This window comes from Daktulosphaira vitifoliae, unplaced genomic scaffold, assembly GCF_025091365.1.
Source record: "Daktulosphaira vitifoliae isolate Bord-2020 unplaced genomic scaffold, ASM2509136v1 Scaffold_1, whole genome shotgun sequence".
NCBI lineage: Eukaryota > Metazoa > Arthropoda > Insecta > Hemiptera > Phylloxeridae > Daktulosphaira > Daktulosphaira vitifoliae.
This window is the reverse complement of record NW_026099572.1, coordinates 8,085,767-8,109,944: the sequence shown is the minus strand read 5'-3', so window position 1 is coordinate 8,109,944 and position 24,178 is coordinate 8,085,767. Positions and strand designations below refer to the sequence as shown.

The 24,178-nt window shown below is 26.5% G+C and overlaps 1 protein-coding gene across 6 annotated transcripts in view; it reads left to right on the top strand.

Annotated features, from left to right (window-relative positions):
• Positions 1–24,178, top strand: part of LOC126894989 (uncharacterized) — a 54,423-nt gene that overhangs the window by 18,628 nt on the left and 11,617 nt on the right. Inside the window, exons 1-3 of one of the 6 annotated variants that reach the window (XM_050666402.1) lie at positions 21,813–22,017; positions 22,383–22,421; positions 23,838–23,876. The exons of 2 other annotated variants lie outside the window; for them this stretch is intronic. In XM_050666402.1, the coding sequence (XP_050522359.1) occupies positions 21,898–22,017; positions 22,383–22,421; positions 23,838–23,876 (198 nt within the window). In that variant the 5' untranslated portion in view covers positions 21,813–21,897. Of the gene's footprint in view, positions 1–21,812; positions 22,018–22,382; positions 22,422–23,269; positions 23,473–23,837; positions 23,877–24,178 lie in introns of those variants that run through there. 3 more of the 6 variants (XM_050666404.1, XM_050666403.1, XM_050666405.1) reach the window with 3 other exon arrangements.

The window sequence follows — 24,178 nt, the reverse complement described above, 5'->3', positions numbered from 1 at the left end:
ACATTTACCACAAATAAGGGTTATTATTTGTTAAACAAAAAAACATATAATATATGTATATTTTTACATAAATAATAGTATGAGTTGTTTTAAATATATCTATATTTTAAAGGTTACAAATATAAAAAAAAAATAAATATTGTATATTAAAAACAATTTAAGATAAAAAAAATAGAAAAGTACTAAAATTGTATTTAATGTTTGTTGAGTCATTTATAGTTGATGTACACCAAAACCTCTTGACAGTTGTCACATAAGTTAATACGAGGCAAAAATCGAACGGTCAAAAAACCTCGTCTACAAATTAAAGGGGAACAGAGAAAAAAAACAGATATTAATAAAAAAAATAGTTACACTTACACTTTTACAATTAGAGAATACGATGAATGTCTTCGGGTACACACCGGCTCTTAAGCACGGCGGGTATACGTCCCAAGTAAGCGACTGGTTTTAAACAGTATCTTAGCTTGCAAGACGTTGGGACACACCGTAATAAAATGCACTACCTCACCACATTGTACTAATACTATATACGCATAACCCAATATCATATAAAATCTATATATAAATATATATATACAGGGTGATTTTTTTATCATAACCCACTCAATTACTTACAGAATAATAATAATTAAAATTTTTTTTTTTATTATTATCTTTAGTTACATATTATTCTTGAATTATTAACTATGTAATACTTTTTAAGTTCATCCCTTATGCCTGGTAAGGGTGTCAACTTTGTTTTTTTAAATGGTTACACATATTTTGAATTTAATAAAATGTTTGAGTTTAAATTCAATAGTAAATGGCATTTGAATTTTTAATATAACTTTATTTGTTTATTAGATATAAACATTTAAAGTTTCAATTTTTTGAGTTAATATTTAGGTATAATACACAAGGGATTACATATACAGGTAGCTAATTGATTTTTTATGATATTGCTATCACAGTCACGGATTATTTATTATCAATTATGACTATCAATAGATATACATTTTGTATGTCAGTTAGTGTATTTATAAACTCACAACAATGTGTCTTACTACCATTGATAATAACAATGCTTTGTACCTGCTAATATCGATGTCATAAAAAACCAATTAGCTACCTGTAATTTTAATCCCTAGTGTATTATACAGGGTGTTCAGTAAGTCAGGAAACGGGTTTCTATTGTTTGTAACAATGAGAACAATAGATACCCGTTTCCTGACTTACTGAACACCCTGTACATGTATATTAACTCAAAAAATTGAAACTTTAAATTTGTATATCTAATAAACGAATAAAGTTATATTAAAAATTCAAATGCCATTTACTATTGAATTGAAAACTCAAACATTTTATTAAATTCAAAATATGTGTTACCATTTAAAAAAACAAAGTTGACACCCTTACCAGGCATAAGGGATGAACTTAAAAAGTATTACATAGTTAATAATTCAAGAATAATGTGTAACTAAAGATAATAATAAAAAAAAAAATTTTAATTATTATTATTCTGTAAGTAATTGAGTGGGTTATGATAAAAAAATCACTCTGTATATAAAAATCACAAAAAAAATACATATAACATGACAGGTGGTATTGTAACACGCCTGCTATATTGAGGGACCTAAATAATAAAAAAAAAATCTGGACATCTACAAAAAATTAACAAAAAAAAAAAATTCGCCACACATGCTTATGGCACAGCGCACTAAAAAAAAATTCTGCCTCAAAATATTAATTAAAATTTATACGTTACCAGCCCCGAAGGGCCAAAGAAATTGAAGGCAGGTTTAGCCGACGCCAATAAACTAAAAATCTACATATTACAAATTTAACGGCCACTCACAATAAAAAAATATATATATAAAAAACAATTTGTTGTAACGCATACAACTTAAAAAAAAAAACACACCGCTACGGACGAAAATTAGCGTACCACTTCCGACAATGGCTAATTTCTGACAAAACTTCCGTCGTTTGACCAGGTGGACCGTTGGCAACAACACGGCTAGCCTTTAAAGTAGTGATCAACAAATTTTACTACCCAGTGCCAGAAATTATTAGGAAAAGTTTGAATCATCACATATCATAAGGTGACAATGTAGGTGATGAGCTGTGCAAATGACGTTCAAGATAGGAAAGGAGATGGGTAAATGTACACATAAATGCCGTCCATGAACCGGTCCGAAGTAGTACACAGCTGACTATCTCGCACGCGCACACACAAATCACAACACCTTATCATGATTATTTAATTGATAACGCAGTTGCAGTACGCATTCGGCTCAACCAAGATAATTCAGAACACAAATGTATACAATGTATACATGTCATGTACAAATTGACAAAAAAATTAACAGATACTTTTTGTCACGTTACATATTGCAATGAATATTTGTTAAAAACTATCTATTAATATTATAAAATAACCTGTAATAATAAATAAATTTAAAATATTAAAAATTTAATAATTATGTTGTTGACGTTTCTTGTATATGTACAAATATTCTTGTGTATGTGTCTATATGATTAACAAAAAGAAAAAGACTAAAAAATAAAAAATCTCACATAAAAGTACGTTGTCATTCTATCACTTTTCAATATTTAGAAGTATATAACAAGGTTGAAATTACAATTTCTAAATGTACACTGGAAATACCAAGTTAGATATTAATATTACCTGAAATTACAAGGTTTAGATTTAGTTATTTATTTGAGTATAGAATTTAAATAGTTATAAAGAAAAATCAAGTAATTATTAAAATAAAATATTAATTAAATTAAATAAATCAATAAATTTTATACAGTGCTTATTTAGTTGAATTATCACTATCAAATCTTTTCGAAAACTTTATTTTTACAGTAATTAGTCCAACAATTATACAATTTTCATTAAAAAAATTGTAAAGTATTTTGCATAGCAACGGAAAATAAAATTTATTGAAATAAAAATTAACTGAAATATATGAAAGCTTTATAAAATTTATATTATTTAGTATATTTAATGTACTATAAGATTAAAAGAAGAAAAACGTTTCATTGGACCATTTTTAATTATTAATACGACAAATAACCCGAATATACTTGAATCTATTGTCATAATATGCTCAATGCTTTGTATTACGCATCTTGCAATTATCAATGAAAAATGTATAATCTGTATTTTAAATAACTTGTAAACAAACAAATAATTTATCTGTCATAACAAATACGATGTTCAACACAATTTATTATTATTTATATATATATGTCAATTTATCAATTGATAAATATGCTATCTCAATATAATAATCATGTAATGTATAATTAAATACAATAAACTAAAAAGATTATTAAAAGCGCTGACAACAATATCCCTGGATTGGGGGTAATATCATTTTTCTATAAAAAACACTAAAAGCCTTTCAGACTCCAGAGAGTCACAAGGAGTGAGAGAGTGACGGGAGTTCGCTCTCTCCGAATTCAAATAAGAATGAAAAAGAAATAATTATCAGTCACAGCCATGTGTTGTTGACGGCTGACTTTTACGCGTTTTATTTATATATGAAAAGAACTTGTTTTAATTATTTATCTTTTGACAAAGTGCGAATTAAATACTTTTAAACATATATAAGCATATCAAGATATTTATCAAATCATTTTACAGCAATTTGCAAGAATTAAAGAAGTAAGTAATTTTATGTTATCCCAATTATTTAGAGTTAATAATCTGAGTGAAGAACGATAAAGCAATAGATTGTATAATCATATTTGTTTGCAATTTTCATTAATTATTACTGACTAGTTCGTACCTTATACATAATCACATTACATGGTATTCGTGAGATGGCCACCGCCTCTTCGTTGCCTAAAAGAGTTTAAAAACCTAATGTGATTTCTAATATATATATTTATATACACTTCGACTGGGTATTCGTGAGAAGGCCACCACCTCTTCGTTGTCTCAGTGTATTATTTCAGGTACTTACCAGTTAGGTCATTTGTAATACCTCTATAGAGGAACATTAATAATTTCTCTTATATCTACTTGTCTTTATTTTTCTAAACCCTCGAACCATACGACCCCGATAGAACCACAACATCAGGATCTTACATTATACAAAAACCCAAATCCCCATTATCATCATTCATTTTCATTATTTTTATTTTATCAATTATTGCTTTTATTTTTGAATTATAACACTATCCTTCCAGATTTTAGTAATTCAAAAAAAATATCTCAAAATTACTCTACCATAAATATAGGTATTTTAAAAAAAAAACTTTATTTCAAAAACGCACTTTAAATTAAATATTTATCCTAAAAGGTAAAAACTATTATACAGTAGGGGTCCAATAAAGTGGAATTGAGGTATTTATTAAATTATTATTGATATCTAAAAGTGATTAAAATTACTGTTGCAAAACTCTTCGATACGAAAAAAAAGTATTTGTCTATTTTCATACTTTTAAAAATGGTATATAAAAAAACTATTGATCAATTTTTTTCATTTCAGAAACCTCAATATCAAATTTAATATACGAAAGTATTTCAAAATTTTAACTTTCAACTTTGTTGAATTGTAAATCGTAAATTTTCTGTTGATAAACTAAACAAAAACCTATTTACAAATTTTGACTGGAAGGGTCAAGATGACTTTTATAAAAAAGATTATTGGGTATATTCACCTGTTCCCTACCCTCTCTACTACGATTTTATGACCAATAATTATTGGTCATAAAGTTATATAATTTTAATTTATAATTGAGTCCGGACCCCTTGGAAATACGTCACTGAAAACAAATACTTCAAGATCGACAATTTTTATAGAAAATGTATGATATTTAGCTTTAATGCTGATAAATGAATACTTATAAATATTTATAAGGTTCCTAAATAAAAAATTGACGAAGGGGAAAATCGGGTGTTTATAAAGTCTAATAAAAACGGTGTAAAAAAAATTTCATAGATCAAATAAATAGAAACATTGGAGTTAGATATAAGAAACATTTGTGACACATCAAAAATCAAGATGCTAATAAACCTTCCGTATCTAGAGTTAAACGATAGAATATTCTCAGTTGGAAGTCATTATGTTGAATGGAATAGGTTATGTAATTAAAAGATTTAGAAATTATTCGTAATATAATAGTATTTAATATAAAATGTCAAAACATATAATGTAAGAGATGTACAACGGCAACGGGTCACTTTACTTGACAGACGGTGAAACTACGACTAAACTGTAAACATGTATACAATAAGCTGCATTGAGTAAAACAACATAATCGTAAAAGGAATGTGTCCCTTTGACCTTGTACTATACTAACATAAGTAAAAATACATTAAACTGTTATCTTAAATAATATTACTGTACCCAGTGTGTTGTTTAATAATATCAACACTTCCCCTTAAACAATACACCCGTACATAGTTAATTTAAAAAAATTATATATATCTAATTCCTAACATTTCTCTGAGTTCTTGAAATCTTGTTCGTGGTATTGGCTTGGTCAAGATGTCAGCTAACTGTTCTTTGCTGGCCACATACTCCAGTGAAAACATCCCTTCATTGAACTTCTCACGAATATAATGATAACGAACATCTATATGTTTAGTTCGTTTATGGAATTCTGGATTCTTCACCAATTTTATGGCACTTTGATTGTACGCATACAGAACAGGTGTCTCTCCCTGTGTTTCAAGAAGATCACTTATTAGTATAACCAAGTTAATTCCTGGACTGCTTGACTCAGTGCCATGTATTCAGCCTCAGTAGTTGAGAGTGCTACCGATTTTTGCCTTTGTAAACACCATGCTACTATTCCATTAGTCATCATGAAAATGTATCCTGATATTGATCGCCTAGTTGTTGTATCACCAGCATAGTCTGCATCACTATAACCATGTAACTTAAGTTTCACCCTAGAATGAAAAAATAAACCATAGTTATAGGTTCCTTTTAAATATTTTAAAATACGTTTCACCGCATTCCAATGTATTATCAGAGGCTTTTCTAAATAGCGACTGACAAGATTTACAGCAAATGTTATATCAGGCCTTGTGATCTGACTTAGATATAACAAACTTCCTACTGCTTCTCTGTATGGAACTTCCCCTGCTTGTAATGATTCAGATAAATTTGCATCTAATGAGTGTTGTGGATCTGCAGGAATGCATAGGGCGTTGGATTCAGCCATATTGAATCTCTCCAAAACGCGTTGACAGTATAATGACTGATGTATAAATATTGACCCATCTGATCTCTGATCAATTTCAATACCCAGAAAATGATTAAGTTCACCTGATTTTGTCTCAAAGTTGCTCATCAGGTACTTCACCATCATGTCCACCTGNTTAAGTTCACCTGATTTTGTCTCAAAGTTGCTCATCAGGTACTTCATCATCATGTCCACCTACTCATCATTTGTTGCTGCTATAATCCCATCATCTACAAAAATAGCTACAATCATTAATTGTTCATTTTTATTACATACAAATACACAGGGATCTGCCTTTGTTTCTTTTAGATCAAAGTTTAAAAACAAATTTTTAAATTTTGTATTCCAACACCTGGGTGCTTGTTTCAATCCATACAAGCTTCGTTGAAGTTTACAAACTTGTTTATTTCCATCTTCATAACCTTTTGGCTGGTTCATGTAAATCTCTTCTTCAAGATCACCATATAAAAAGGCTGTTTTAATATCAAATTGTCTGAGTTTTAATTTTCTGGCTGCTGCTATTGCTAGCAGTACTCGTATAGAGTCNAGCTACTGTTATTGCTAGCAATACTCGTATAGAGTCATACTTTACAACTGGACTAAAAGTTTCTTGAAAATCAATTCCATGCACTTGTGCATAGCCTTTTATAACTAGTCTGGCTTTAAATCTATCAACTTCTCCANTTAGTCTGGCTTTAAATCTATCGACTTCTCCATTTTTCTTAAGTTTGGGTCGATATACCCAGCCATTGTTAAGTACTTTTTTATTTGTTGGTATATTTACTAATTTCAGGTTTCATTATTTTTTAATGACAACATTTCTTCATCCATTGCTTCTTTCCAATCTTCTGAATTTTCTTGTGTCATAGCTTCTTCATATGTAACTGGATTATCACACATTGAATAAAATGTTTCTGTTCTATACCTTACTGGTTTTTCTATATTTTGTCTATCTCTAAGTCTCATTTTTAATTGCTCATGAGTCTGATCTGCTGATTGATCAAGTTCATCCATATTTTGTTTTCTTTCAACATTATTCTCATCATTAATGTTATTTTCTTCACTTTCAACCACCATTTCTGAATTTATTTCTTCATCTTCTTTTCTAATTTTGATTTCTATTTCCATAGATTCTTTGAATATAACATCTCTGCTTAATGAAACTTCTTTTCCATCAAAGCATATGCGGTATCCTTTANAAAACTCCTTTTCCATCAAAGCATATGCGGTATCCTTTAGTTTCTTCTGAATACCCAACAAATATTCCTTTTCTCCCTTTTTGATCCCATTTTCTACGTTTTTCTTTTGGTATATGAACATAAACTTCACTACCAAATACAGTAAAACTCGCTTAAGACGCTCTTTAAGGGACCTACTTTTTCCAATGACGACCAACTTCAATTTATGGGTGCCGGTAGAATTTGTACATACTAAAACCGTGAGACGTTCCTTGCTCAACTTTCCACCATGGCATGTCTCATTTTTAAAAACAAAAGACTTATCTGGCATAAGCTTAAAAAATAATCCTTAAAACCTGGTGGTGGGATGAGGACGTTCAAAAAATCATAGAACGTAAGAAAAGGGAGTTCAAAGTATGGCAGAAGAGCAAAAGGAGAGAAGACTGGATGGAGTAAAAACGCTTGTGCAAAGAAATCAATTGTGCAGTAAGTAAGGAGAAGTTTAAGAGGTATGATGAGTTGCATGATAGGCTAGGAACAAAGGAAGGCGAGAAAGAAATCTATAGATTTGCAAAGGTAAAAGAGAAAAGGTCTAAAGATTATCATTATATAAGGTGTATAAATAGTGTTGATAATAAGGTACTCTCGAGTGATGATTATGTGAAAAAAGGTCAAAAGAGTATTTTGAAAAATTATTGAATGAGGATTACCCAAAAGAGACATTAGAGGATATCTCTTGGATAGAGGGTCTGGTAGATTTAATTAGTGAGAAAGAGGTATGCGAGGCTGTGGCATCAATGAAAAAGAATAAAACAGTAGGACCAGATGAAGTGCCAGTAGAAGTATGGAAAATACTAGGGGGTGTTGGCATAAGGTGGTTGAAGGAACTTTTAAATAAAATCTTATAAGAAGGGAAAATACCAAATGAATGGAGGAATAGTATTGTGGTGCCGATATTTAAAGGTAAAGGAGACATACAGGAGTATGGAAATTATAGAGGCATAAAGCTTTTGAGTCATAGTATGAATATTTGGGAAAAGGTAATAGATAAGAGAATAAGAAAAGAGAGATCGGTATCTAGTTCTTTGATTTTAAAATATAATATATGAATAATTACTAATTATAGTTTTTAAATTAAGTATGAAATTGTGAGGCCAGCTATGATGTATGGTTCATAGTGTTGGGCGGTTAATAAGAAAGTAGAGCAGAGAATGAGTGTAGCTGAGATGAGAATGCTTAGATGGATGAGTAGAGTGACTAGAGAAGATTGGATAAGAATCGAACATATAAGGAGTATAGATTTGGCATCAATCGTGGATAAGATGAGAGAAAATAGACTTAGATGGTTTGGTCATGTTATGAGGAGAGCAGAATCGGGAGCTATAAGAACAGTATTAGAAATGAATGTTGAAGAAAGAAGAGGTAGAGGAAAACCAAAAAAGAGATGGAGTGATGCTATTAAATGCGATTTGAGGACAACTGATATGGGCGTAAATAATGTGGGAGATCGTGTCAAGTAGAAGTTTAGGATAAGGGTAGCGGACCCCAAGTAGTTGGGATTAGGCTAGGAAGAAGAAGAAGAAGAAGATTGATGCAATACGTATTAATAAAAAAATTACTTATCAGTTATTAGCTACTCATCAGAAACAAAAATATACTTTTCTAAATCAAATTTTTTGCGATGTTTTTAAATGTGTAAATAGACTTTTTCTATTACTTCTAAGATTTAATATTATGACTCATTATTAAAAAAAAAGTATTCACATATAAATAAAAAGTAATTAAGAACAAAAAAAAATTGTTTTAAATTAATACTGATTTTGATTATTAATATGTTAAAAATAAGGAAAATTACATATTTAACCTACTTTTTTAATCCTTTAAAGTTGATTTTTGTGATTAAAAAAAATTAATTTATTAGCATAACTTTTAGCTCAATTTGCAAATTTGAAATTGACATCATTAAATAGGAAATTAAATGAGAATTAAAACAATGCTATTTTTAAGATTGATATGCAGTCAGTAAATTTTATAATTACTATTTATTGTAAATTTATCTGTAAAGCTCAATGTTTTTTTGCATTTTTATCATAATATATAGCTTAAATAGAAATAATAGTAATTATTTCTTAGTAACCTTTGGTGTTTTAAAAGATTCTACAATTGAAATATGAACTGAAATAATGTTAATGATTTAATTTTACTAAAATAACTAATCAAAAAAAAGTTGTTAAAAAGAGCCAAAAATTCATTGTTAATTCAGGAGAAACTAACAATCATTTTTTTTTAGAAATGATTTATACAGCAAGATGTGACCAAAAATATTGGAATATTATAGTGTAGTAGTAGCACACACAAATAGAGTAAAAAAATTATTAAATTATAAAGTAAAATTATTCAATTTTGTAATTGAAACCTATCATATCGAACATGATTCGTCAACAAATACTTTGAAAATCTTATAAATAAATGATTTAAATTGTCTGTCTGGAGAACATGGGATAAGTAACTGTTTAATTGATAAATCAGAATTTTTTTCAATTTTTGAGGGTAGTCTCTTCAACTAATTGTAGTCATTTGACGTATCTTTGAAAAAATTAGGCAAGTTAGAGCAGAGAAAATAAATGATAGTCACAAAAAAATATCGACTCAGCTTTGCATCGAAGCTAAAACTTAAAATATAGTAAAATAATTTTAATATGAATAAAAAATTTCTCCTCGCAAGTAGCGACTACAGTGATGAGATCCTTGATCTTTATTGAAGTTATTGAATCTAAATGAGATAAAAATCAAAGCAGTTGAAAATTTATTCTAACTTATTCTAAAAAGAATTAAGAAAAAATCCAAAAATTCATTGCCATACGCGGGTTCGAACGTTGTATCCCGAACGCGTAAAACACAAGTTTTACCGACCGGCAACCGTACGTCGCTAACGTCGGATGAAAAAATTGGCTATTTAAGCTAGTTCATATATTACATAAGGTTTAATTTAAGATCCATATAAAAGTGTCAGTATTTCTGGAACACTTTAAAAATTAAATTGAAAATGTCCTAGTTTCAATACGCATGTTTAAAGTTTTGACCTCCTTGTATAAAGGGATATGATTCAATTTACAAAAATATAGTGTTAGATGAAAGGGGTATATAAAAATTATTTATAAAAAAATAATAATATTCATCCATATATTTTTCCAAAAGTTATAGCAATATTAATTTAATAATATAAAATCGACAATTTTTTCACGGAAATCGTACTTTTTTCTTTAACTTTAATGTCCGTTTTCACTACGAAGATAAATCCACTGGTTAATTTTTTTTTCAAAATGTTGCTATAACTTTTTAAAAAATGCATGAATCAATTTTATTCTTTAATGATAAATACTTTATATATAATTCTTTCATTCGGCATACTTTTTTTTTTTAAAATCTGATCATATCCCTTTACACAGGGGGGTGCAAACCTTTTAAAATGCGTATAGAAATTAGAAATTTTTCAACTTAACTTTTGAAAATGTTCCGGAAAGACTGACACTTTTTCATATACCTTAAATTAAAGTTTATGAAATATACTTTATTTTGAAAAAAAAAAATTTGACCTCTGGACTTGTCTTCGCAATGAAAATGTTTACTGACAAACCTAAAAATAGAAAAAAATAAAAAAATTCATACAAAGAAAAGACAGATAAAGTTATGGTGGAGACGTATGACACACTAAGTACTTCAAGCATTGAAGAAAAATGGGGAAATATCAAACGATGCATATTAAAGATGCGGATAAAATTTTAGGAAAATTTAAAGAAACTAATAGAAAAGAATGGATAAATAAAGAAATCCTGGAAATTATTTTTGAAAGGAAAACTTATAAAAATACTACAGACCAAAGAGAGATGGAAAAATATAAAACATTAAAAAGTGCAATTAATAGAAAATTCAAGAAAAGCAAGGAAGTATTTATAAATAACATTTGCCAGAATATTAATGGAGAAAGAAAAGCTAAAATGGCAAGTATTAAAGAAGCAAATGTCAATATTATATATGAAGAAGCAGAGGTAGCTAAATGTTGAAAAAAGTACTTAGAATAACTGTATTGCGAAGAAGATATGAGAATAGACGCAGAGATACAAGAAAAAGAAAGTCAGAGTAATACAGAAGAAATAGACCAAAGTATAATGAGAGAAGAGTTTGATAAGGCATTATTGGAGCTGAAGGACAAAAAAGCACCCGGAATTTATGAAATTCGAATAGAATTTGTAAAAGATTGTGAAAAAAATTATTTATGAAATGATCCAAACAATCTATGAAACTGGGCAAGTTCCAAGAAATTTTACAAAATGCATAATTGTACCAATCCCAATGAAAACAATTACAAAAACACGTGAATAATATAGAACCCTAAGCTTAATATCAAATGCGTCAAAAATCCTTACCCGAATTTTGTCAAAAAGAATGGAACAAGTAATAGAGAGATTTCTAACTGAAGAACAATTTGACTTTAGAAGAGGAAAAGGCAATAGAGAAGCTATTTTAGCACTAAGACAAGTTATTGAATAGCAGAATAGAAAAATGAAAACCACTTATATAGCTATCGTTGATCTAGAAAAAGCCTTTGATAATGTAAAATAGAAAACAATATTTAATATCTTAAAAAAAGTCGAGGTTACATATAAGGATAGAAGAATAATCAAAAGCTTGTACGAGCAAGAAATAGTAGTAATACGATGTGAAAATAGCCAGAAAGAAGCAAAAACTAGGAAGGTGCGAGGCAAGGGTGCACACTATCTCCATCCCTTTTTAACCTATATACATGAACAGTATATGCACAAGAAGTGATAATAAAATAAGAGAACAAATTGGAGTAGGGGTAAGAATAAATGGAGAAAGAATAGAAATGCTAAAATTTGCAGATGACTTAGCGATAATAACACACAATGAACAGGATCTACAGAATATTTTAGAAAAAATTTACTCAACAATGAAAAATTAGTACAATATGAAAATAAACAGGGCAAAGACTAAAGTCCTTGTTTGTAGCCGTAACGAAAGAACCCAAACTCAAACTACATTAGATGGTGACACACTAGAGAAAGTAAATGAATATAAATACTTGGAATTTGAGATAACAGAGGACGACCGTAATATTAGAAAGATCGTAAGCAGAATAAATTAGGCTAAATGTGCATTTCAGAGCAAGAAAAATATGATCATCCAGAAATATTGATATAAAAGTAAGGAAAAATCTACTAAAGGCTTATGTTTGGAGTGTAGCACTTGACACGGCCACGGCGTTGTCACACGTTGACACCCCGCGGTCGTGTCAGCTCCTTCTCAGCCACCGCTTAACTGTAAACCGGACCGTCACACACACGCGTTATCGCCGTGGTGTAAAGTCCAACAAATGCCTAGCGTCGCATACCCCGCCGCAATAATACGTCCAGTTAGTTATCTCCGTGACGCCTTTATGTGCGATTCCTTTTGCGGTCTTCGTTTTTTTTGTGCTTCTTGATACTTGCACTACGGATACACATCATTTTTCTTAAGTGTTTTTTTCAAAACATCTATCGACTGTGAACCATACAACCGAGTTCGATCATTTTTCAATACTTTGTTTTTTTTTTGTTGTTTGTTTTTCTTCTTTTGTTGTAATTTAAATAATAAACTNGGAGTGGAAAATTGCTGCCAACCAGCCTTTGGGCTGTTAACAAAAGAGAGAGGATAAAAAAAAGAAGAAAATGTTTTTTTTATAATTGATCTTGTCATGATAATATTAAATATCGAATTAAGTGTAGATGATTTTTGCAGTAAAGGAAATGTAAAAACATGGTTTCATTAAAGATCAACTACGCAAGAAAAAAAATTGTGGTTAAGTTAAATTAAGTATACAAAAAATATATAAGCATGACAGATGGTAACATGCACTGCGCACTACAATAAATACAAAAAAAAGTTGAACAGTGGGGTCGCGGCATAGTATGGACGTGACACAGATAGTTAGGACAAATATAGATAATATATGATTCATAAAATTATCGGATTAATCCATGTCAAATCAACCAAGAGTGGTTGCATGACCACCTCACTTTTTTCTTAAATTTTAAGAGTTTATTCTTTATGTTATATTTTAATTAAAACAATTTTTTTTGTTTTTTTTTTTTATGTCCTTCCCATTTTTATGGCTATTTCAATGTAAAATTTTTTACAAATAGCTAGAACGTTAAAAAACACAGATTATTCAATATTATTTTAATGAAATTAGAATTTTTAGAATAATAAAAAAGTCAATTACTGACCTTAATATAACTTAAAGATTACATAAAATAGAAAAAAAATGATTTGAAATTCTAAACGTTAATGGCATTCTAGAAATTACGCTTTGTGTGTAAATTTGCAATTTTTAAGCTCAATTAAAACCATTAAGAAGTTATTATTTTATAGCGATTTTCGAATGTAGTGTATATATATATATGTGTAGTGTATAATCTATATTTCAACTAAATTTCAAATATTTCAAATAGTTTACTTAGGATTCAGATATTTACAAAGTTAGTGATTTTATAAAAATACACGTACTTTAGGTGCATTATTTCTGTTGGGGGACCTAATTTCAAAACAATAATCAGACACATTATGATGGTCTATATAAAAACATAGCAATAGAATCACAAAATAAATAACATCCGAATAGATACTTAAAAAAATATAAATTATATTTTACAAGGACCCACAAATTTGAAACTAAGTAAACTGGTGTAAGTCGTCTGAAACCCATATTTAGTTAATCAAAAATATTGTTTATAAATACTCGATTTAAAATTTTTACACGTATTTAAATTTACGCAACAACGATATTTTAAACTTCTACGTGTTAAAAAGTAAATTATTGACAATAATGCGAAACAAAAAAAAATTTGTATTGCGAATAAAATTCAATGTATAACAATCGCTTCTTTAAATTATGTATTTATAAAATTTAAACGTTTGAGAATAAAATAATATAAAATTATTTTTAAATAAAAAATATTGTTTCCAATTCAATAAAACTGATAATAATATAAATAATAAAATTGCTATTTAAAATAAAAAGCTGATACGAGTTAAACTATAAGGAATAGTACTAGAAAAATAATTTTTCATGTAATGGAGCTCAACGAGAAACCATTAATTTAAAAAACCCAGCACAGGGGGGTTGCGGCACAGTGGTGATGTATGCTACGGGTACTTTTTCTAATGATTATTAGTAAAATATACATCAGGAAAAAAAGCCACAAATACTTATTAAATAAAATTTTTAAATAATATTTTATGATTCATTCTATTGGATATGGCATTTGATACAATATCATACATTTATACAATTTAAAAATTAAACTGTTTTTATAAAATAGCTCGGTAAAATTTTGATTTGTTTATATACATTTTTTTTCATCGGAAATATCTAATTGTATTGATTTTAAATATATTTTTCTTTTTGTTGATCTACATATTGCAGCTGCAATTTGAGTTTTTTTAATTAGTTTATTGCAGTACTTTAAAAAAATATATTTATTTTTCAATACCCTCATATCTATTTTTTTATTAAGTCAATGATTAATGCAAACTTGAAATAATTTTATTTAGTATTACCGTTATTTAATTAAAAGTTTATATTATAGTATTTTAACAAAACTTTATATAAGAAAAAAAAACATTATATAAATTTTTTTTTTCCTTTATTAATATATACACAATCTGTTCCCTATAGGTAACAAGAGTATTAGCTAAAATAATTATAACATGAAATACTTGATAAAAGGAGCCACCCATTGATGACACTTATAAGTGATTATTTATTTATTTTTTTAAATTTTTTCCTTTTTTAACTAAAGTTAAGTTAATAGATCTCTACACCAGTTGCGCTTTAAGCGTCTCGGGGGATTACCAGATATAACATTAGTTGAAAGACTTTTTATTAGAGAATAGGAGTGGGAGGCTAATCGAGTGTGGAATCTTTTATAATATGTTATTGCTTCTTCTTTAACAGTTTTAATTTTTAGCTCAGAATGGAGGGTATAATTTGATACTTATTGAGGAGAGCTAGTTAATTTTCTTAAAGAAATATTTTGAAATTACTGAATACGATTTATATTTGATTTTTTAGCATTTCCCCATAGTTGGAAACCATATGTCCAAATTGGCTTAATAAGGGATTTATACATTAGAAGTTTTATATTTAAGTTAGTATGTTTGTTATTAATTAGTAAAGTTTTAAGTATACGGAATCTAAAGTTTAATTGGAGTCTTTTTGCATGAGTATAATTTTGCACAACAGGTAAGTCGGCGGTCTAGGGATAATCCAAGATATTTTACAGACGGAGAAGATGGAATTTGAATACCATAAAGAGTAACACTTGGGCGCAATGTCCAAGCTTAAGAGTAAAAGTTGTGTGAATTGATTTTGCTTGATTGACCTTAAACTTCCAATTCTTATACCGTTTTAAAATTTAAGAAAAAATCAACATATTAAGTAGTACTATAAAGGTATATGATGTTGCTAAGAAATATAAATTATTTTTATTAGTTTTCTTTTTCAAATACTAATTATTGAGACAAAATGTATATATAAAAAAAAAGTTACAATTTAGTAAATCGATGGTAGAAAATATTTTATACATTCAATTAATTTAAGATAAATTATTGTGCATTAAGTAAAATGAAAAATTCATATGTTCCAACAATTTTTAAAAAATTAAATAAAAAAGAAATTTTTTATTTAATTTAGATAATACAAATTGTAATAAGTAATTTGTTTACTTAACTAGCAATTTTTACAATAATTTTTTTGGTATAATATAAAAGATGACATTAAAAAAAATAACGTTGTTTATCTATCAGAAAAAATTATGATTCATAATTGGGAAAATGAAATACACATAATTGACAATATATTTGCTATACACAGGCGGCTGTTTTATAAAACGTTTTTTAGAAGAATTTCTGTTAAAAACATTACATTGCAATATTTATACAATCATTGATACTTAATATTTTTCAAATATATTCATATTAAAAGAAAAAGTAATTTTGTGACGAATTTTTTTTACCTTGCCTCATGGTAGCCATCAATAGTAAATTATTTGTCAGTTTGTATAAGAATTAATCTCTAGCCGTATGGTAATTAAAAAAATATATAAGACCAATAAAGTAGTAATAAGACGTTTATTAGTAAAATTACAATTTAAATAGTATTTAAAAATTTAATAATAATACTTTGTTTTTTAATAAAATACTTTCCCCTATACGATCATTTGAATTTCAATTTATCTTCTTTTGTCTTTTAAACAAATACTATACACACACCCGATGACTCAATAAATGTAAAAAAATTGTGTTATACGCTCAATTGAGTAAATCTTTTTAACAACTTTTTTTTGATTAGTTATTTTAGTAAAAGTAAATCATTAACATTATTTCAGTTCATATTTCAATTGTAGAATCTTTTTAAACACCAAAAGTTACTAGGAAACGATTACTATTATTTCTATTTAAGTTATCTATTACGATAAAAATGCAAAAAAAATATTGAGCTTTTCTGATAAATTTACTATAAATAGTTATTATAAAATTTCCTGACTGCATATTAATCTTAACAATACGATTTTTTTAATTCTCATTTAATTTCTTATTTAATGATGTCAATTTCAAATTTGCAAATTGAGCTAAAAGTTATGCTAGTAAATTAATTTTTTTCAATCACAAAAATCAACTTTAAAGGATTAAAAAAATAGGTTAAATATGTAATTTTCCTTATTTTTAACATATTAATAATCAAAATCAGTATTAATTTAAAACAATTTTTTTTGTTCTTAATTATTTTTTTATATGTAAAAACTTATTTTTTAATAATATTATTAATAATAAAACTTAGAACTGATAGAAAAAGTCTAATTACACATTTAAAAACATCGCAAAAATTTGATTTAGAAAAGTATATTTTTGTTTCTGATAAAAGTTCCTTGTAGTTCAGTGTAAAGAACTTATGACTTTGTTATAAATAACAAACATTTTTTATTGAAAAGCATTGCATCAGCCCTTTAAATTTTTATACGCGTTAAAAGTAAAGAAATATACAACTACTTTATTATTTTTATAATATTTTCGTAAAAATTACAATATTAAATTAAATTACTATAATTATTATGTATTCATATATTATAATTGTAAATCGGGATAAAATTAAGGGAATAGGAGTTATGGTTGCTTTTGAAATAATCTACCAATCTCTTAAAATTAAACACTATCTACAGTGTTGTATCGAAGCGTTTCTTATGATAGTGATTTTAATCATTATCAGATATCATCTATACTTGTCTCAACTATGCCACTTCCATACTGTGCGCGAATCTTTCTATGCTATTTTTTTTTAATTTAATAAAATGTTTGAGTTTTTAATTTGATTTTTAATGACATTTGAATTTTTAATAAAACTTTATTTGTATATCAGATATAAAATTTTTCTAATTTTTGAGCCACTATATAATGTTGTCGCTATCGGAATGCTTATTGCTAATTATGTCTATCAATAGTTATACTTTCTGTATTGCCAGTTACACCAACTAGTATTATAGAACATTTATATCTATAATGGTGAGATCATAAAAAGTAATTAGCTACTTGATTCGTAATCATTCGGGTATGACACAACACCGCTCAAAGCTTTAGGTTGGCGCACACCCATGTTTCTCTCGATATCAGTCGTCCACCTATTAACATGTCAATCGGTTGTTATCAGGTGACCCCCGCCCTTGGTACCGTGACAAAATCGACTCCAAAAATGTATTACTGATAATGCGTTCTGCTCCGTTTGTGACGTTAGCCTTACGGTTTTGTTTTCGTTCCGACGATCAACCTTAGCGAATCTTTGATCTGATTTACTAACGTAACTTATTGTTATTTTTAATATATTCTTGTGATCATGGATAGCTCCATGTGATTTTTTTAACATAACCCACTCAATTACTTGCAGAATATATATAATTTGAACATTTTTTTTTTTTTGGTTTTCTTTAGTTACTCATTATTTTTGAATTATTAACTATTTAAAACTCTTTATGTTCAACCTTTATGCCCTGTAAGGGTGTCAACTTTGTTTTTTTAAATGGGAACACATATTTTTAATTTTATAAAATTTTTTGGATTTTTAATTTAATAGTAAATGGCATTCGAATTTTTAGTATAAATTTATTAGTTTATTAGATATAATCATTTAAAGTTTCAAATTTTTGAGTGTTGACGTGACATAGTTGGATCAAGTATAATGATATCTGACAGTGATTAAAATCACTATCAAAAAAAAAAACGCTTCGATGCAAATCTTTAGATAGTGTTTAATTTTAAAAAATTGGTGTATTATTCCAAAAGCTATATGATCTGCTAGTTCCTTTATAATATCTTAATTAAGATAAAGTATGTCGAATAAAAAAGGGATTATTAAAAAATATTATTTCTCATTAAAAAAATTGTATTGATCCATACATCTTTCAAAAAGTTATTGCATTATAAAGTTAAAAATATAAAAAAGAATTTTTTTACAAAAATCGTATTTTTTTCATAAACTTTGATGTTTTTATAAAGCATTATAAAGTTAAAAATGTAAAAAATAAAATCGAGAATTTTCACACAAAAATAGCATTTGGTAGCTATTTTCACCGAGAATATAAAATAAAGTCCGAAATTTTTTTTTTCTATGATAAAGTAAATTATATTATATTTAATTTAAGATATATATAAAAGTGTTACATTTCCCAAACATTTTCAAAAGTCAAGTTGAAAAAGTTAATTTTATGTGAAAAAGTTGTCATTTTAAATACCCCCCGTGGGCAAGTAAAGGGTCAGTATAAAAAAAATATACCAAATGATAAGTAATGATATCATGCATCTATATAAAAAACAATTATATTTATTTGGTTATTTTTAAAAAAGTTACAGCAACTTTAAGTAAAAAAAAATTTCAAAAATTTCAAAAATTGGCGATTTTTAAATTTGTAATTTTTTTTTAGTTTTCCCCCATTTACGTGGAACGAGAGAATTTTTTTCAATTTTTGAGGATTATGTCTTCGACTAGATACGATTTTTGATCTTTTGATGTATCATTGAAAGAAATCGGTTCCGTGTGATCTGAGAAAAAGTGGAAACAGACACAAAAAAAAAATTTATATAAACACATCTTAGTAAAACCAATACCTTCTCAGCTTCGCATCGAAGGTAAAACAAAGTTGACACCCTTATCAGGCATAAGGAATGAACTTAAAAAGTATTACATGGTTTATAATTTAAGAATAATGTGTAACTAAAGATAATCGAAAAAAAAATGTTCAATTTATTATTTAATTTATTATTATTCTGTAAGTAATTGAGCGGGTTATGATAAAAAAATCACTCTGTATATCAATACATTAATTTGTGGTGTTGATTATAGTAGTTAACTGGCAACGACCCATAGTGCGTACCACTATGTTTGGCTCATTTATTAGTGATACCTCCTTGTTTTGTGTTTAACTATTGTGTTTACCGCCACCGAACGTTATTTGGATACGCGTTAGCTATTATACATGTATATTAACTCAAAAACTTGAAACTTTAAATTTGTATATCTATTAAATCAATAAAATTATGTTAAAAATTTAAATGCCATTTACTACATAATTGAAAACATTTCAATTAATTAAAATAATGTTTAGTCATTTAAAAATATAAAGTTGATATCCTTACTAGACATAAAGGTTGAATTTAAAATGTATTACATAACTCATAATTCAAGAAATATGTAACTAGAAGTAATTTTTAAATTAATTTTATTCTGTAATTAATTAATTACATTAAGTAGTTTATGCACAACTTAATCGGTTGTCCATAAACACTAAGTATGAATGAATGAAGTCAGCATGTTCGTGATATGATAGTGTTGTAAAACAAAAATAAGAAAGGGAAAAGATAATGATGGAAGGGAATGTTATAGGAGTATCGCAAAATAAGAACTATCCCTTTTCTCGAGGTGTGTTGTTCGAGGGTCACTTGCTATCTTAAATACATGCACAATAAATTAGGATGTTCTTACCTTAATCATATAATCCTTATTGATACAATAATTTACTCGTGGAACAATAAAGAAAGTATGAATTATAATAACCAATTTGTATAAAAAAATATCTTCGATTATTTTATTATTAAAAACACATAATAAAATAATAGTAAAGGAAAAACAAACAAAACTAAAAAAAATACATTTTAATTGGTTTAAAAGGCGAAAGAGCCGGACGATGATCGCGACGTGATCGTAAGTCGGTTGGATCGGAACAGGACGAGGACTATGTGCCCAGGGATATTCTTAATGTATTCCACGGATCCCCTTCCACAGATGTGTATGATTATCGTCCAGCTCTTATTGGGTTTTACATTTTTATGATACGTTATTGTTCAGGGTTTTTGTAAGTGTTTTGAAGGAGCGGATGTTTGTGGCGTGATCGTGGGAGTAGTGTTTTAGAAGATAGACGGTGTTTATTGTGTTTTATATGTTATGTGAAAAGATATTGTGTTGTAAAAGAATTTCTATATGTGTTGAGAAGTGAATAAGAAGAAAACAGAAGACTAAATTGTTTATGTGTGTAGGGCCTATTACAACAATAGGGTTAAATTTTAGTAAAATTAGATGATAAATCATAAATTTCATTGATTTTAAATTTATATCCGAAAATATAAAGATGTAATACTTTTATATAAATTTTAAATAATTTTATACGTTAAATTCAATTATATAAATTTTAATGTTTAGTCTTTTTCAAGGATGAAAATTGTATTTTACCAGATTTCAATTGTTTGCAAACTATGTTATATTTTTATATTTAAATTAATTTAATTTATTTAAAATCTGTAAGTGCTTAAATTGAGTAATTATTTAAATATTCGAAAAATTTACGAATTATAAAAAAGCTTTATATTGATTTTTTTTTCACGTATCTAAATAATAAATTTATATTTATCGGTACCCAGCACTATTATTTAGCTTTCTTGTCATAAAAATTGATATGAAGAGAAACGACAGATAGATAGATAGAAATACAAATAAAATTATTTATAAAATTTTAAGAACATTTTATTGATAAATTATACACTTGGTTAAATTTTAAATTATTATTAGTATTTCTTTAAAATAGTTGCTTTTTATTCTAAATTATATTTTTTGGGAATAAATAAATAGTTAAAATTTAACTTAAATATATATATAAATAATTTTTATTGACGTTCAGCATATAGAGTCATGATAATTATAGTTGATTAATACAATTATTATTTAAATTGGTTACAATTTAAATATATTTTTTCAACAATAGATTTTTGTTTGTCATATTTTTGACTTACAAAATAGTCTGATTTATTATATAAAAATGAAATTTATTCTATTATTAAAATTATTTATCACGTTAATCCGATATTATTAAAATTATATTACCAGTACTAGACTATCATTATTGTTTCAGTAAAAATCAAATTAAAAATGAACTTCTATTTATTTTTGAGAATATTCTTCTGTTTTACGTGTATAATTACTATACCTACATTTTCAACTGCATTTCCCTGCTCCGACGAAGAATCTAACAACTATGATTCAGCAAAAGTATTTTCAAATATAATTATTATTTTAAACATTTTTTATTGTCATTTATTGACTTGGGATTTTCTTTTATAGATATAATAAATTATGATGATCTGCTTATAAACTATAATTTATTCAGAACAGTTAATTACTTGTTAAATATTCTCAAAACGTTTTTTTTTTCCTAATTTAAAATTTTTAGCGACCTTACTATAAATATACTTGATATACTATACATACTATGAACAATAGATCAGTAAAAACATAAATATGGTCTAAGTATACAATTATGTAGAATAATATACATTTTATATAAAATTATTTAGACTTTAAAATATCTATCAATTTTAAAAGACATTTTAACAATTAAAATAATTATTTTGTAGAGTAATGGATCAAGCGATGAAATTTATTTTTCAAATGAGGTGAATTGTTAAATATAAATAAATATTTTTTTAATTTAATTATAAGTATACAATTTTTTAGAGAAATTTATATATATTATACTCACAGTGTATAATATCTTTTAATTAATAAAATGAGACTGACCGATAACTTTTAAATATTTTTTTTGATGACTGGGAAATAAAGACTGTAGATGAGGCACAGAATAAATTATTTTTATGTTTAGGCAATTTTCCATACTATTCCTTGTCTATACATAAAAATAAGTTTTTCTAAAATAAGTAGTTTAATAGTTATTATAGGTTATTAATGGATTTTTTTAATAAAGTATTTTTTTAATATTATAAATAATTAATTTTGTTTTAATTTCAAGATCAATTAAAATAACCCATGTTGATATAGATAATAAGAGTGAGATACAGGAGATTGAGAAAGATTAAAAATAATAATTATTTTATAATAATTTCACAATTTATAAAAATTCATAAATATTTATACTATTATACACAAAATCGCACTACATTACACACAACCAATGTCCCCAACACACAGTTTTAGTTAATATCAAATATATTAATAATTTATAATATTTTTCTATGTATTTTTATGGTCTATCTTAGAGAAAGAATAATTAATGTTTAGCAAACTATACAACCATTTTTAATTAAACATAAATTTAATTTTAAAATTAATAGCAAATTTTTGTATATTGAAATTTTTTAACTTTCATAGTTTATAAAAGTTCATATGTATGTCGTGTAAAATAAACAAGTAAAAACTCAATTATAACTCTGTCTCGGTATACATATTTGTGTAGTTGAAAATGATTTATTATATAAAAATGAAATTTATTCTATTATTAAAATTATTTATCACGTTAATCCGATATTGTTGAAATTATATTGTCAGTACTAGACTATCATTATTGTTTCAGTAAAAATCATATTAAAAATGAACTTCTATTTATTTTTGAGAATAATCTTTTGTTTTACGTGTATAATTACTATACCTACATTTTCAACTACTTTTCCCTGCTCCGACGAAGAATCTAACAACTATGATTCAGCAAAAGTATTTTCAAATATAATTATTATTTTAAACATTTTTTATTGTCATTTATTGACTTGGGATTTTCTTTTATAGATATAATAAATTATGATGATCTGCTTATAAACTATAATGTATTCAGAACAGTTAATTACTTGTTAAAAATTTCTCAAAACGTTTTTTTTTCCTAATTTAAAATTTTTAGCGACCTTACTATAAATATACTTGATATACTCTACATACTATGAACAATAGATCAGTAAAAACATAAATATGGTCTAAGTATACAATTTTGTAGAATAATATACATTTTATATAAGATTATTTAGACTTTAAAATATCTATCAATTTTAAAAGACATTTTAACAATTAAAATAATTATTTTGTAGAGTAATGGATCAAGCGATGAAATTTATTTTTCAAATGAGGTGAATTGTTAAATATAAATAAATATTTTTTAATTTAATTATAAGTATACAATTTTTTAGAGAATATATATAAAATCTTTTAATTAATAAAATGGGACTGACCGATAACTTTTAAATTATTTTTATTTAACTTTTTTTTGATGACTGGAAAATAATGACTACACGTGAGGCACAGAATATATTATGTTGATGTTTAGGCATTTTGCTCTAAATTTCTCTTTGTCTATATACACACAAAATCGCACTATACTATTAAAAGTTCATATGTATGTCGTGTAAAATAAATAAGTAAAAACATAATT